The 16,915-nt window shown below is 36.1% G+C and overlaps 1 protein-coding gene across 3 annotated transcripts; it reads left to right on the forward strand.

Annotated features, from left to right (window-relative positions):
• The first annotated feature begins 257 nt into the window (after positions 1 to 257).
• On the forward strand, positions 258 to 16,610 carry LOC101208462 (DNA repair protein RAD4). Of its 3 annotated transcripts, XM_031885963.1 has the most exons (15): positions 259 to 534; positions 2,064 to 2,518; positions 3,253 to 3,321; positions 3,414 to 3,520; positions 3,821 to 4,126; positions 4,217 to 4,309; positions 4,617 to 4,709; positions 7,975 to 8,076; positions 9,277 to 9,326; positions 12,318 to 13,058; positions 14,049 to 14,415; positions 14,493 to 14,687; positions 14,764 to 14,916; positions 15,538 to 15,747; positions 16,069 to 16,610. In XM_031885963.1, exons 2-15 carry the CDS (start codon positions 2,488 to 2,490, stop codon positions 16,462 to 16,464), a joined length of 2,913 nt encoding a protein of 970 aa, XP_031741823.1. In that variant the 5' UTR covers positions 259 to 534; positions 2,064 to 2,487; the 3' UTR covers positions 16,465 to 16,610. The 3 variants fall into 3 exon arrangements, with proteins under 3 accessions (XP_031741822.1, XP_031741823.1, XP_011655233.1); XM_031885962.1 differs by lacking the exon at positions 2,064 to 2,518 and having other exon boundaries at positions 258 to 534; positions 3,178 to 3,321; XM_011656931.2 differs by lacking the exon at positions 2,064 to 2,518.
• The last annotated feature ends 305 nt before the right edge of the window (positions 16,611 to 16,915 follow it).

Consider the following 16,915-nt stretch of genomic DNA (forward strand, 5'->3'; position numbering starts at 1 on the left):
TATATAAATTAAAACAAATTGTTTTACGAAATCTACGATGATTTGATAAATTAAGTATACAAAATTTGTATACTGGATTTATAATATGATTTTTTTAAAAAAATAAGTTTCATAACACTACGTACGTAATCATTTTTCAAACACATCTTTATCATAATATCTCGTTAATGGAACGTTTAAATGGTGTATAGAAATGGTTGAAAATCATGAAGTTGGAAATAGAGGATAAGAGTAAACAAAATCCTAACTGGAAAACTAAAACACAATAAATTTAGAGCATTTCATTTCACTTCACTGTTTCCTCTCTCTGCTCACAGAAATAACTAAAACGCAAAAAAATAAGAAAAAAAGAAAAAAGGGAAAAAGTTGCGAGCGTATCTGAGAAGTTACTTTCGCGCCTCGTATCAAAGAGACCACACCTTTTGGTTTTAAATTTCTTCATAGTTCTGAACTACAAGCGGTGTAGACGAATTGGAAGACACAGAGTGAGAATGCGAGGCCGAAAACAGTCGCAACGACCCAAAAAATCTTCTGGTAGCTTTTTATTACTTCACCTTTCTTCATTCTGCTGTTTATGATTACAGAAATTGATCATCCTCCTCTAATTGTACTTCTTCTTTATACTTCAACTCATAGCTCCATCTGATAGGATCATACACACATGTACATGGATTTCCCTTGTGTTTTTTCCGCTTCATTTCCTATGCAATTGTTGCAGGAAAATGATCCTACTCTCGGTATTTTCTGATTTGTGTTTTGGGACCCCTTTTAAGCATTTTTCCGTTTCAATGAGAGGAAAATAGAGTAGTACTGTTTTCCTTTTGCCTTTTCATATAACAAAATTACAAGGGAGAAGGGGGTACTGTTTGTCGTAAAGTAAACTCGCTACCAACAAATGCCAAAGAGGAGATTGTAACAAGTTACTCCAATACAAGGTCATCCTCCTCAACAATCTTTGTAGATATTTTATCATACTATATCTCGGAAGTAGTGGGACAAAAAGTATTGTCGGTATTAATCAATAGGGCTCGAGATTTCCCCTGACAGTTGTCCTGGAATGAGTTGGATTTAGTAGGTGCGTTCAAGTTTTGAATTTGGTCATCAATCATTGATTGTGGGGTTCTCGTGGTGTTCTGTTAGTCCCTAAAATTTTTAAAACTTCAATTACGTTGTTGAACTTTTTAATTGTGATTCTTTGTCGTACAATACAAGATTCTCCTCAATAAAGTTGTTGGACTAAACGCCCATAAGAAAGAATATATAACATATGTAGAACAGAAGTAGATTATTTAAACGAAGTAGAGGGACTGTGAAAGAAGAATAATTTGAAATTCCTAGGATTAAGTGATGTTAGAAAGTGGCTTCCAACCCTTTTGAATTGAAATATTTATTCTATCTTAAGAGCTTCGTTATACCTCTCCTTTCATATGCACCAAAACAATCTTGAAAGGCCTTTTCCATTACATCTAGTATAGGAATAATATAACACCAAACTGATCAACGCTTGCAGACATATAAACGATATACACTAGTGAGAAATGTGATCTAGGTAATCTTTTTGAGATGTCATCGGTCAAGAATCAAGAGTTTCCTATAATGAAGAAAAACTTGGAGGCTTGTTTTGGACATTGTTTTCAGAATGGCTTTATATTTTTGTTTTCAAGATTTTATGATTTGATGACTTCACTAGTTAATATTATGGTGCGCATTGAAACTTCTCTTCATAAACTTTTGACTTTGAAACAAACAACAAAGAAACTATATGTTAAATTACATAAAGAAAAAAAGCTACTTATCCAAACTTGTTTTAACTAATCTTTGATTTGTATTACCCAATTGAAACTTGAAATTGGACTCAAAATGCTCTTGAGGGCCTGATATTTTTTCCTCTTGTACCTCATCAAACACAATTGCGATTTTTTTCTTCGATTTTTTTCTTTTGTTCAAATTCTTCCTCCAGTTCTTCCTCAACCTCCTTGGTCAACTCTTGCTTCTTCCTCTCTCGCTCTTTGGTCTCACTCTCACTTCTTCCTCTAGCTCATTGATTCGGGAAAAAATTGCAGAATGAAGAAAGAAGAGTAAAAAAATTACAGAAGAAGAAGGGAGGGAAGAGATTGCAAGGGAAGGGAAACAATTGTGCAAGAAAGAAAAAATGTACAGAGCTTGAAGGAAGAAGTGGAAGGAAGAAGTGGAAGGAAGACGAACCAGTAAAACAAAAAAAAAAATAAATGGTGAGAGATTTTTGTACGAGGAGCAAGCAAGGAAAAAAGTTGCAGTGTGTGATTAGATTTTTTTTAAGAAAAAAACAGCAAAACAAAGTAGGAAGAAGTGCATTTGGAGTTAAAGTGGTAATTTCTCATGGTGTTGACATAAGCATAGGGCCAAAATTCATTGGTTTCAACCTTGTGGTTAGTTTTGATTTGGGCTCCTATAAGGGGGCCTCTGTTCAATTTTCCTGAAGTATCTCTTGCGAAACAACTGTACCAGATGAGAGGCCAGGAAAGTATATTACCAAATGGTAAGACAAATTCTTGTAAACCGTCCTGATGATGGTCTCCTATGCCAGACAAATTCTTGTAAATGAGAACTCCTGTTATTGTGCTTCTGGAATCAAACTTATGCTACAAAGCTAGAATACCATGAAGGAGAATGTTGTGATGTAGTGGAGAGCACGAGGATGTTGGAATAGATAGAAAAATTATGCCTCAATATCTGTATTATAGTGTTGAGAGTTGAGACGCCGTTTGTAGCATCTCCATGCTACCACTTGGAGTCCCAACTGAAAATGCACTCTACTTCCACTCAACAGTTGATTTGTAGGATTTGTATGTTAGTGATTCTGTGAGCTCGGGGGTAAAATTTGTTGGCAACTATCCTATTTGGGGTTGAGATTTTTATTTGTTGTGTAATCCTAGGCAACCATTTTTTTAAAGAGAGATTTGTAGTGTAATTCTGACTTATGGGTAAAACTTGCAGTTGCATTAGACTGTTGAGTTAGGGGTGAACTAGTATATTTGGATTGTTGTGTTTCTTTTCTTTTTTGTTTTTACCCTACGATCTTGATCTTTTCTGTTTGTTGAGTGCCTGAATTATTTATATCGCTTCAAATTGCTTTAGTGTAGTCGAAGTTTAGTTTATTTGTGCTTTCACTATATATTTTTCTCCCAACAACTGTAGTTGGCAGAAATGAATTTGGAACGGAGTGTTTGTGGGTGTTTAGCTCTTACAACACTACGGAACGTTTTTGGATAGGTATTGAAGATGGTGGTGAGGCCATACCAGATCCAGGAGGAAGCTGTTCACAGACCAGTACAGACAGAGGTGTCTTTTGGTCCATAAATTGCCTATTTGTTTTGTTCTTTGAAAAATTATTCTTGCTGGGTTTAGCTCATCTATTATGTTTTTATTTCTAGAAACTTTAGCCGATGTTTCAAGGGTGGCAGTGAGCAAGCTTCTAAGTCGTGCATCTGGACGTTGCTTGTCAGGAATAAGGAAACATGCTCTGCGTCCATGTGATTTGGTCAGAAAGGCTTATCAAGTTGATTTAGATCTATAAAATATTTGTGCTTTGAAGTAGTGTCATCACTTTTAAATTGTAGTAGAACTTTAGTGGACTTTGCATGTTCAGTTGTATTGGTGATATATAATTAAATTTGCCTTCAGCCACCAGCTTAAGCTTTTGGATGAATTGGTGGTTTAATATGGTATTAGAGTAGGTGGTCCAGGGAGGTCCTTTGTTCAAACCCCTGCATTGAATTGGTGGTTTAATTAGTTGGTTAAAGTATCGTTTTTGAAAAATTTTCATTTGTTTATTTCATAGTCAAAATCTACCATTGGAAAAGATGTAAATCTTGCTATGGACAAGAAGGTGACATTGGAGACTGAGAGGTGCAATGAAAATGTAATAGCGAGCTGTTCTGAGGACGTTGATGTTCCTGAAGTAAATTTACAGAATTCTGTATCAGAAGTTTTAGAAGATTTGGATGATTCCGATTGGGAAGATGGTTGTGTTCGACCTTTGGATGGGACAGAGTCTCAACCATTGACTATTGAAATTAGTGAGATACAGGAGATCCCTGACTCTACCAAGAGGAAACCGATTCGTCGAGCTTCTGCTGCTGATAAGGTGAATTTCTCAACTTGAAGTAGTGGGGTTGTCATCTTACTAAAGATTCTTTATGTGCTTAAATTTTTAGATGATTGTCGTCTTTTGCAGGAAATTGCTGAGTTTGTGCATAAAGTTCATTTGCTTTGCTTACTTGGACGGGGTAGATTAATTGACCGAGCTTGCAATGACCCTCTTATTCAGGTTTTTTGCTGTAGATAATAACAATTATTATCTAACTCAGCAACATGCATCGCTATAGACACAATGAAGAAGTTGCCAGATATATTATAATTATATCGTAGGGTGTAGATAATTTATGATGATCATTGCAAACGGTGTCAATGAGTACAATGCAGCAATTTGATTAGGGCTAGCTTCCCCTGGGGTGCAAAATTTAGTTTAGAGAAATTCATAACTTATTTTTCTAATTTTTTAGTTTCTGCTGGTGGAAGACATGCAAGATCATATCATTTATTTTGTCCTGAGGACAATTAGTTTGTTATTACAGGCTGCTTTGCTTTCTCTTCTTCCAGCACACTTACTGAAGATCTCACCGGCCAAGCAACTGACAGCCACCTCTCTGAAACCCCTGGTTGCTTGGGTATGCTTTTATGCCTCTATCATGCGATTCATTTCAATATCCCCTCCCTATCTTGACTAATATTGAGAAAGACTAATTTTTTACCAGAATAGGTTGTTGGGAATTTATGCGAGATTAAATAAATGCGGAATAAACTAAATTATATCTCAAACTCCCACTTCTAGATAAGCAATCAATAATAAAATTGTAAATAATAAAGCAGAGGGAAAATTGAGAATGACCCCAAAAATTATATTGGTTCACCCCAAATTGGGACTACGTCCTGTCTTCTGCAATTGCAGATTCTACTATGATGAAGATTGAAAAGACACCCAAATCCATGTTACAGGTCTCTTTGCTCAAATAGCCGAACAAGAACTATTTGAGTTCAAGTACCACACTGAGGTAATTTAAAATAAACAATAGGAGAAATCCTTAACCCAATTCCTCACTGCCACACTAAAATAACACTCTGGAATTTTATTCCGTTTGGTATATTATTCTTCATTCTCTCCAGTGACAAAGACTCTTGGCCAACTTCAATTTTCTTCTTCAATGGCAAAGGCTCACGGCACATACATGTGCTGCAATTTCCTCATTCCAACTTTTCTCTTTTTAAAGACAATGTCACGACTCCATTTTCTTTTAATTGTGGATGGATTCCGAACCTGAAAAGCAGAAAAATCCCAACAAGATTAAACAGAGACAAAACAGAGATAGTACTCTGTTACAATATATTGTGATATAAATAAAAATGTATCACAAAACATATATAAACCCAGAAAACAGAAGGAAAGAACAAGAGAAACAACCAGCTCCTTTGAGAAGGCTGGAAACCTTTTCTAATGAAGCCTACAACAACTTTCACCCAAAAGAAAACATAAAAAAGCTAAAACAGCAATCCAGAAAACATTCCATATAAACACCAAATCCCATAGTGGGCCCTCAGGTGTTGCTTCTCTCTCTCTGCTCCCCGAATTACCAAAAGCCATGTCAATTCCCTTTTCTGCCCCTTCTCTTGTATGTGTGTAATATTGGGGGTCTAACATCACCACTTGGCTCGAAACTCACCTTGTCCTTAAGGTGGAATGCAGGAACTTGTTGCTCCATTAAGTGTACTGTTTCCCATGTACCTTTGCTATCCGGTAACCCTTTCCACTTGACCAGCTACTGATTTGCTGCTATTTCTCTATTCCATCTGATTCCCATAACGGTTTCCGGCCTCAATTGCAATTCAAACGCTTTGATCAGCATGGGAGGAAAGTGTGTTGGACCCTTTGTGTTTGACCCAACTTAAGTTTTAGTTGGGATACATGAAAGACATTATGAATACATGCTTCTGGTTGTAATTCTAAGTGATACGCCACTTCCCCAATTCTTTCAATTACTCGGTAAGGTCCATAGAATTTAGGTGAAAGTTTCTCACTTCTTTTTTTGCTAAAGATCTCTGTCTATACTGCCTTAAATTCAAGTATACTTCATCCTCTACTTGGAAAATAAGTTCTCTCTGATGTAAATCAGCTTGCTTTTTCATCCTATTCTGAGCCACCACCAAGTTTTCTTTCAATGCATTGATTATCAAATCTCTCTCCATCAACAATTTATCAGCACTGTTATTCACTGTTTTCCTCTCTCCATATGAGATGATCGGTGGTGGAAATCTCCTATAGACAGCTTGGAATGGTGTTGTTTTTGAGGAACTATGAAAAGTGGTGTTGTACCAAAGTTCTGCCCACAGAATACACTTGTACCATTTTCCTAGTTGTTCAATGCAAAAACACCTCAGAAAAGTTTCCAAAGATCTATTAACTCGTTCGGCTTTCCCGTCGGTTTGTGGATGAAATGCGGTGCTTCTCTTCAACACAGTCCCCATTCCCGTGAACAAAGCCTTCCAAAAGTTACTCAAAATTATTTTATCCCTATTGGTAATGAGTAATTCTGGTATCCTGTGTTTACTCACAACCCTTTTGATGAATACCTCTGCCATTTGTTTAGCTATAAAAGGATGCTTGAGAGGGACGAAATGGCCAATCTTACTCAACCTATCCACCACCACCATGATAGAGTTAAAACCCCCGGCCTTGGGTAGGCCCTCTACGAAGTCCATGGTCCAATCTTCTAAAATCAATTCCAGTATGAGTAGGGGTTGAAGTAATCCAGCTGGTGAAAGAGATTCAGTTTTGGTCCTTTGACAAACCTCACAGCTCTCAACATACTTTTTTACATCTGATTTCATCCCCACCCAAAACCAGAATGTCCTCTCAAGATTGAATCATGAAATATGTGTAAAAGAGATGGTATGAGAGATGACGAACGAGGTAATACTAACCTTCCTTTATATCTCAGCTGGTCATTCTTCCACTCATACCTTGGGTTTCCCTCCGAATCCAACTTCAGTACAACTATGATTTTCTGTAGTTCCTCGTCCTCGTCAACTTCTTTCATTATTGTTTCCACATCCACGATTTCTGGAGCCGTCATTACATGGTGTTCAATCGAATGGGGAATTCGATATAATGCATCGACTGCTTTGTTTTGAAGTCCGGGTTGGTACAATATCTAGAAGTCGTAACCCAACAATTTCGTTAACCATTTCTAGTATGAGGGTTGCACTTTCTGTTGTTCTATTAGGAATTTGGGTGCCTTCTGATAAGAGATTATTGTAAATTTCCTTCCCAATAGACAGTGCCTCCACTTCTGCACTGATAAAACCACTACCATGAGTTCCTGTTGAAATGTTAAGAGTCACACATTGAAAAAACCAAGGAGACTCACATTTCTTATAAGATAGATGAGCTACTCCTCTCATTGCCAATTGGTTTTGAGATGGAACTCCATACTATCATCCCTTTCCTGATAGATTTAGTCTGTGCGCGGTGCGGAAGTTTCTAACTAAAGAAGGCCACTGGGCTTGAATTCTGTGATAATACTTCTCCAAACCCAAAACCAAATGTGTCAGTTTTGATAGCAAAAGGGAGTGTAAAGTTAGGGAGAGCCAATACTAGTACTAGAATTATTGCTCTTATGAAAATGATCCATTCAATTTTTTGTTTGTTCAAGACTCCCGCCTCATAAGAAGTATGAAATACAAATAAGTAAAGTAGGAAAGGGAAAGAAAAAGTATAGCTAGCTTGATTACCTTTTGATACCATATGTAGTTTGTTCATTAGATATGAGAAATCAACCTAATAACAATCAAGATTTTTCTTTTAAAAGAATTATTCTTCTAAACGTATTTTGGGTTTATTGACTCTGTTTTCAGCTAATATACTTGCTTACACTGCAGTTGCATGACAATTTCCATGTTAGAAACCAAGCGAGGTCGGAGGGTTCTATTAATTCAGCTCTAGCTCATGCTCTTGAAACGCATGAAGGGACTTCAGAGGAGGTAGATTCAGTTATCAATGTCTGTGTAATGTTAATTTGAAAAATAAGTTTTTTTTAAAAGAATATGATGACATTGCACCAAATGAAAAAAAACTATAAAAGCCCAAATGAGAAACCATTACAATTTACAACGAAACCAAAAACTAATGTTAGATGGGTCCAATTTTTTTTTCTTGTGACCTCTATGAAGCACATATATGTCATGTGAGGTCGAGAATCAATATCATTGCGTATTAGATACTAATATTCCTCGATACTTCTTAGATAAGTATCTGATGATCTTTTTTCTTTATCATTTGATACGTGTGTCCTTTACACACTTCTAGAACTAAGGAACCTATTTACCCTAACCCAAAACTAAAAGAAAACAAAAATAGAAACCATGCCCTAGAATCATGTAATGTTCATATTCATGCCTTAGGCAGGCAAAAAATTAACCTACTTGATTTTCTTCAACAATTCAACAAAGAAATTCCTCTTTTATCTTCGTACTTCTCTCTTCAATCTTCTTCTCCGATTGATCTGACTCCAGGGCGCCGCTAACCATCTCTTTTATAGTTTACTGACTATTGTATTTCAATGTATCTGATGTTGCCTTTTGTGTTGTATTTTTTTATTGCAAGTTAATCTTTTTTTTTCTTTCAAGTTGATTGCATTAGTATCTTTATATTATATTTATATATTTCATGATTTCAAAAAAAATGTATCCCTCATATTCGTAATTTGGTTTTTTTTAGAAATTGATGTATCGTCATATATGTATCTTATATTAGTATCCTCGTTAGTATGCTTTCTTTCTTGTTCTAATACTCCTTTCTTGTTTTAGGAATTGACGTATTGTTGTGTATGTACCTTATATTAGTATCCTTGTTAGTATGCTTTCTTTCTTGTTCTAATACTCCTTCCTTCCTCCTAACTTATGGCTACTAACCTATTATTGCACTTGCTCTTCCCAATCTTGCCCATCTCCTGTGATGGAGTGGAACTACTACATATGGTCCATCTACTTTGACTGTAAAGTTTTCTCTATAGCTATTGACAAATACTGCAGAGGTAGCCAGAGTTGGGAACAAAGCTATAACTTCTCTCACTCTAATGCCGACGCACTTCAATTACTTTTTCTTTATTGTTGGTGCAATATTTAATAATTACCATTCTATTACTGTGATAAGTATTTCAACAAGTGTTTTTCCCCCTTCAGATTGCTGCATTGACCGTAGTGCTTTTTAGAGCTTTGGATATAACAGCTCGGTAGGCTTTCAATTTCAAAATAATTGTTTACTAATTATTCTTGTCTTATGAATGTTTTTTTGGCTCATACCTCCAAAAATGCTATGGGCCTGCTTATATTAATTAATTATTTGTTGTCCTTAACAAAATACAAGCATTTAAATATCACCTCTTTTGACACATCATTCCTACATATTTTGCTTGTGGCAATCTGAATATTCTTTCTTTTGTGTTGTTTGTATCTCTTGCTATGCTAGGATTGGAGCTTATATATCCTCATGCACATTCGTGTGAACTTTTTTGTTTGTTTATAACAAGAGTTCATTTCAATGAGAAAAAAACATAAAATATGCAAAAAGGTGGACATAAAACATCAAATTGTGCTAAAGAAGTTACAGAAAGGTCTTCCAATACCACAAAGATAAGAATAATGATGGCTAAAATTAGGCTTGGTCAACCTACACCAGGACAAAAACTCAAACAATATGAGAATGTACTTTCTTCTTTTTTTATTTTTAATATCCGTGAGTGTCATGGCCAGCTTACGTGCACCTCAACTAATTTCATGGGACAACCCGTCTGACCCTACAACATTTAGGTGTCAAGGTAACTTGTAGGAAATTAATTCATAGGTAGGTGGCCACTATGGATTGAACCCGTGACCTTTTAATTAGTTATTGGGACTATGTCTTCTTTTTACCACTAGGCCAACCCACGATAATGTACTTTTTTCTCTTGAACGGTTATATTTTTCCATTCCGATAATCTTTTTTTAAAAGAAGGCTTTAATGAAATTCATCAGAAGCTTGGTTTCAAATTCAGGTGGGTTGTTGTTCAAGCAAAATGGAGAAGGCTAATACTGATGTTGCAGATAGTGTTGTGCAAGTTGATTGCATTACCAAATGCTTTACTTGCTTTGGATGAAATAGTCATCAGCTGATGATGTTGAGTTTTCTTAGGCAAATATTTTTCATTTTTTTACTGATTAAATAGCACCATGGCTTTAGAATCGTGTACTTTTCCTTGACTGTTCTCTAGTTTGACATCTTTCTGCAATCTAATTTTAGGTTAGATGTGTTGATTTTATGGAATTAATCTATATTTCATTCATTATTTAATAGAGATACAAGCCTATATATAACCATAGAGAAATACACTTAAGGAAATAATATCAAATAATATTTCCAGAATAATATCTCCTAAGAATAATCTAATTATATTAATACCCTCCCTCAAACTCAAGGTTGAAATCACAAACTTGAGTTTGCTAAGAACTAAGAAAAGAAACAATATATCTAGAATAGAATAAAAAACCCGAAGAACAAACTGACAAAGAACTTCTAGGTTAAAACAAACCCACGAAAAACTTCTGGGATAGAAACATAGATCCTCGTATAGAGATCTATAACAGAACCTAGGAAGAACGAAACAAGAACTTCGGGGGGCAAAATGAAAGAGCAAAACTGAAGCAAAGTAGAATCAAAGCTGGACGAAAACAGGGTCGGAATTGGACAGAAGTGTTTTGTCGGATCAAAATGGAACCGAACGAACTAAACTAGAGCAAGTCAGAATCAGATTAAACGGGAAATCTGGGGCGAACAGAACGGAAACTGAACTGAATGGAGCAGAGAGGCTTAGCGGATCTGAACAAAAACAGAAACGAGGCGTCGTTGGATCTGGGCTTCGATCTAAACTTTGAAGGCAGACATGAAGGATGGGTCTGAACGAAATTAGACAGATCTGGAACAGATTGGAGGCAGACGCGAGGATCTGAGGACATGGGGTTTCATGGTTTTGTTGGGACAGCGTAAGGAGATGGAGCAACGGCAACGAAACGCAGCGGCGAGCGGAGCTTCTTGGACGACGGAAAAAACTGAAACTCTTCGGCTGGGCGTTCGGCTTCAACTGACAGAGGTTCAATCGGTTGCTTGGCTAACGGAAAAACAAGAGGTCGGACGAAGAACTATGAAGGAGATGGCCGCCGCAGACGCTAGTGAAAAACGAATGGGGTTTCTGGGGTTTGGATGGTGGCAGATTTGAACAGCAATGAGTGACAAAGGGAAGGTGCAACGACAACGGCAAATTTGCAGATCTAAGGGGCGGCTTCAGCTAATGGGAGATGATTCCACCTCCGTTGATGAATGATCAACGGAGGTAGAGATCAAACGGGATGTGGAGGCTAGAACTCAATAAGGCGAAAACCCTAGAGCTCTGATACCATGTTGATTTTATGGAATTAATCTATATTTCATTCATTATTTAATAGAGATACAAGCCTATATATAACCATAGAGAAATACACTTAAGGAAATAATATCAAATAATATTTCCAGAATAATATCTCCTAAGAATAATCTAATTATATTAATAAGATGATGGTTTGTTGTTCTCTACCTTCATTCTAAACTTTTTCCATGAGTAAAATTTTGTTTCCATTAGGGAAAAAAAAAGAAAAAAAAAAGGAATATGTAAGGATTCTACTTGATTACTTCACTGTTTCTCCCTTACAATGGCAAAAACAGAGGCAGCACTCTGTTATCTTTATTTATATATAGCCAAAATGAGTACAGAAATCATAAAGATTCAAAGAAACAAAGAACAATAAAGACAAACCCAGCTTCCTCTTGGGAAAACTGGATATTCTCCTAGGCTAAGCAGCCGCCAACTTAAGGATAAAATAAAACCTACCTCCCCTGGACCTAAAAGACCTATTTATATTCCTCCTCTCATCTTTCTCTTATTTCTGTGCCTAGGCCCCATACGCACGATCTCCTCCCCTTTTTCCTTCATTATTAATCATTTGTCCATTTACTTTTCTGCCCCTCCTTTGATATGTGTGAATGATTGGAGGTCTTACAGAATACTGATTTATTTTCTGTTACTTTTAGATTCCATTCCATATATTTTTTTAAAAATGAACTGCTAGTTTGTTTTATTATTATTATTTTTTATAACTATGCTGCATTTTAAAGAGCTAATTAATCAATAAGATCCCATATTTTTAATTTCCAGGTTTGTATCTATTTTGGACGTTGCTCCTATAAAACCAGAGGCCGAAAGATCTAAATGTTTTAGCCAAGACATAGGCAGATCAAGTAGAAACATTTTCAAGAACTCAACTTTGATGGTAGATAAAGCAGAAGCAGTTGATAAAGATTCTCTTACATCACGTTGTCTTGACAAGAAGGATAATCCCCGGAAAAGAACTTCTGGTGATAATCGTGAAAGCAATGCAGTCAATTTAGTAGGCAAGAAAACTCACGTCCTTAATGCTTTGTCTAGCACCGGAAGTTCTAGTTGTAACTCAAAACCTGATATCTCTGAAACCTTCCCCCCCAAGAACTCTCAGGTACAGAAGAGGAAGGGGGATATTGAGTTTGAAATGCAGTTACAAATGGCTCTCTCCGCTACAGCAGTTGAGACTATGCCCAGTAATTCTAGCATAAATCACTTAAACGAGCCTCCTTTGAACTTTCCTCCGTCTAAAAAACTGAAAAGAATTGTTAATGAAGAATCTGCCTCTTCTCATGGAATCTCCACTGCTGTTGGTTCAAGCAAGGAGGGATCTCCCTTGTATTGGGCAGAAGTATACTGCAATGCAGAGAACTTGACAGGTAAGTGGGTACACATTGATGCTGTAAATATGGTTGTTGATGGAGAGCACAAAGTGGAGGACTTAGCTGCTGCATGCAAAACATCTTTGAGATATGTGGTTGCTTTTTCTGGGCTTGGTGCGAAAGATGTGACTCGCAGGTCTTCTTTCCTTACTCCCTTTTTTCAAGCTGATAATTGAGCTGGGCAAATGTTCTTTTTATTCTCTGTTATCTTTTGAAATTTATTCATGTTTTCTTGATCTTACCAATTTACATACCAAGAGGTGAGGCATTCGTTGAAGGGGGAAGGAGGAATTGAATTTGTTTGTTTAGCATGCTAGACGATGGAACATTGCATTGCATTCTTGGATTTGTATGATTAACTGTAACAATCCCGAAAGAGAGATGATTATTTAAAATTACCTGCAGTTTTTCAACGATGTTATCATGCTTGGTAGTCTGGATGCCATTATGCTTTGTCATTAGAAGTTTAGAATGTGGGGTGGATAATGGAAGTATTTTTTAGTGAGAGATCTGGATCCTTCAACAATACGTGCACGTAAGCTCTTCTATTCGCTATACATGTACTTAGGCTGCAACTACTTTCTTCAAATGGCGAAAACAGGATAACAATGGTAACTTCATTGTGCATTCATTTTTGTAATGCAATGCCAAGTTTTTGTAACTAACCAAATACTATAATACATGCTTATTTATATCTTCCTCCTAATAAAAATTTTATTTTCTATTTGATCAGAAAACTTCTGTATTAATTTGTAATTTACATAGAGGAGGATATTTAGTTTTAGTGGCCATGACCATTATAAAGAGGAGTTTTCCCATGGCAGCAAAATAAGCAATTTATATTTAGGGATTGTTATTGTCCATATCGTTTCTTATAAAAGGTCCATGGAATTCCATGGACACTTTTTGTATTTGTTGTTTGGGTATAAATGGGCATGTCAGTGACTATTATGCTGTCATTTATCAGTACATCTCATGTCTCCCCATTTTTTTCTTTCCCTTGTGAGGAGTGGCGAGGATTTTTCCAATGTTATGACATGAAAATTTGGTTTTTGGACGTACGTTACTCCAGCTTTTGAGCCTAATTATTTTGACTTTAAGGATTTTATTGTCATCTTATTTGCAGATATTGTATGAAGTGGTACAAGATTGAAGCAAAACGAGTTAATACTCTTTGGTGGGATAATGTATTGGCCCCATTAAGGATACTTGAAGGACAGGCAGTGAGGGGCACTGGTCACTTGGAAAAGTGCTGCATTGATGACTTGATGGAACAAGATAAATTGAAAATGTCAGACTTGTCAGATAACTTGAAGCAGAAAAATCTTCTAGATGATGGTAACCAGTCAGGGAAGTCTGATCACAATGTGTCAGAAGGGCTTGTCACTGACCGAGACTTTTCTTTGGGTAATCAAGTTGCTACCAGAGACCATCTCGAGGATATAGAATTAGAAACTCGGGCACTCACTGAACCTCTTCCAACTAATCAGCAGGTGGATGATTTATCTCAAACTATGCCTGATATTTAGATTATTAAGCTTTAATTTGAAAAATGCTGTTTGAATTGCAGGCTTACAAAAACCATCGTTTATATGCCCTTGAAAAATGGCTAACCAAGTATCAGATACTTCATCCAAAGGGTCCTGTTCTGGGTTTTTGTTCTGGATATCCAGTTTACCCTAGAACCTGTGTCCAAGTGCTTAAGACAAAGCACAAGTGGTTGCGTGAGGGACTGCAAGTCAGATCTAATGAACTACCTGTTAAGGTTTGATTAATCTTCACTTCATTATCAGATGGTCATTTTCTTATTCTTATCTTTATATTTTAATTGCATGTTTCAGGAGTTGAAACGTTCCATAAAGAAAATCAAAATACTAGAATCTGAAGCTGATGACTTTGATCAGGGTGATTCCCAAGGAACCATTCCACTCTATGGGAAGTGGCAGTTAGAACCATTGCAACTGCCTCGTGCAGTTGATGGGATTGTACCAAAAGTGAGCTCTTTTATATTTTATTTTATTTTTATTTTTATTTTAAGCCTTTTGGATAAACTGATCGCTTGTAGTGCTCAAGACATTGGACGCAACCTTCTGCCTTCTGAGAGATTTCATAACATTTGTTTCTATAAGAAATTGTTGATATTAATCATGGGACCAAAAAAAGTGACCATGCATTTTATTTTGTCTCCTGCGTCTTCTAATTATGATGTTTACCCATGAGAATTGATGTGGACTAATCTTCAACAATAATGAATTGTACTATCAAGGTTTCTTTCTTGTTGATAAGAAGTAAACTTGGAGTACAGGCCAGGAAGTACTCTAGCTTCATAAAGAATTACACATTTCTCTCAATCCCTTTGGTTAGTAATATTTTATGCTACATGGGTTATCTTGTATAGCTTTAAAGGGGCAGAGAGCTATCTTTTGTTATGGACATTTCTTAGCAATTTACCCTCGCTAAATTTCTGTGAATATGTTCTATTGATGCGTTTCACTCTGATATGTATAGAACCTCGAGACACTTATTGAACCTTAAATTCCCCATTTTTGCTTGTTCACAACTCCTTATGTTGTTACTCGTTCAGCAGACGCTAATTATTGCATTCTACCTTATAGAATGAACGTGGTCAAGTGGATGTGTGGTCTGAAAAGTGCCTTCCCCCAGGAACTGTGCACATCAGGTTGCCCAGGGTGTTCAGTGTTGCCAAGAAGCTGGAAATTGATTATGCACCTGCCATGGTTGGCTTTGAATTTCGAAATGGCCGATCATATCCTATTTATGATGGGATTGTTGTTTGTTCCGAGTTTAAAGATGTAATATTAGAGGTTGGTATTTCCCAATGTAGTTCCCAAGATAATAAGGATGGTAAATTTTTAACGATATGCAATAAATTATTTCTAGGTTAAATTTTTAACGATATGCAATAAATTATTTCTAGGTTCATTTACTTTCAACATTTTAGTGACTTACCTTGGACAAATTTGTATTTTTCTTACACTTCTAAGTTTCTAACTATACTCCTTCCATGTTCTAATTTCCAACCATCATATCTAGAGACAGACCAATCTCCATCTATTATAGCTCAAGTTTTATGATCATTTCTTCTTGTATGTTTCTCAACTCAAACCACCCTGTTTCATATACAGACATACAATGAGGAAGCAGAGAGAATGGAGGCTGAAGAGAGAAGACTGAGAGAAAAACAAGCTATTTCAAGATGGTATCAGCTTCTTTCTTCGATCATAACTCGGCAAAGGTTGAACAGCCGTTATGGGGATAGTGAGAATCTATCGCAAGTGACGAGTGACATCCGGAACATGCATGATGAGCGTAATGCAGATGTTCCTTCTTGTCAAGAGGATGTAGAACCTTTCAAGGGCCAGCCGGATAACTTAAGTAATACTAATATGGATGCTCCATCTTTTATCAATCAGGATCACAAGCATGTATTCCTGTTAGAGGATCAAATTTTTGACGAGAAAAGTTTGGTTGTGACAAAACGCTGTCATTGTGGTTTTTCTGTTCAAGTCGAAGAATTGTAGCAATGTTAGTGTTTGTTGAAACTTTTTCCATTGTCTATTAGTGGTGTTGATATGTGTTAAATTTTGTAGTGTATTCTTCTCAGAATAACAACCGAAAATCAAAACAAATTAGCATATATTTGCAGTAGAATCACATCATTCTCAAACGTGCCATTATCTGTTACCTATGTTGGCGTTGTTTATTGAAATTTGTGTTTGAGTCTGCTTTTAAAACAAGTAAATTAAAACAATTTTAGTATTAAAAATTATCATTTTAGCCAACATGCTTTTAGTATATTACTTAAATTACAAGATTTAAGGACAAAATTTTGTTATTTGGTTGTACACTTTCTAAAGCACTCTAGGCTATTTATTTATTGTGGTGAAGTATGGTCAGAGATGTTTAAGAAAAGTTACTGAAGCTTGAGCTACAGTTATTTATATATTGTTTTAGTATTTTTATAATGTTAAT

This window comes from Cucumis sativus, chromosome 5, assembly GCF_000004075.3.
Source record: "Cucumis sativus cultivar 9930 chromosome 5, Cucumber_9930_V3, whole genome shotgun sequence".
Taxonomy (NCBI): domain Eukaryota; kingdom Viridiplantae; phylum Streptophyta; class Magnoliopsida; order Cucurbitales; family Cucurbitaceae; genus Cucumis; species Cucumis sativus.

Coding starts and splice junctions, on each gene's coding strand:
- LOC101208462 (XM_031885962.1), top strand. CDS start 492: ATGCGAGGCCGAAAACAGTCGCAACGACCCAAAAAATCTTCTG. Junction 3,322..3,413: donor ACAGACCAGTACAGACAGAG/GTGTCTTTTGGT, acceptor TTTTATTTCTAG/AAACTTTAGCCGATGTTTCA. Junction 9,327..12,317: donor GCTTTGGATATAACAGCTCG/GTAGGCTTTCAA, acceptor TTTAATTTCCAG/GTTTGTATCTATTTTGGACG.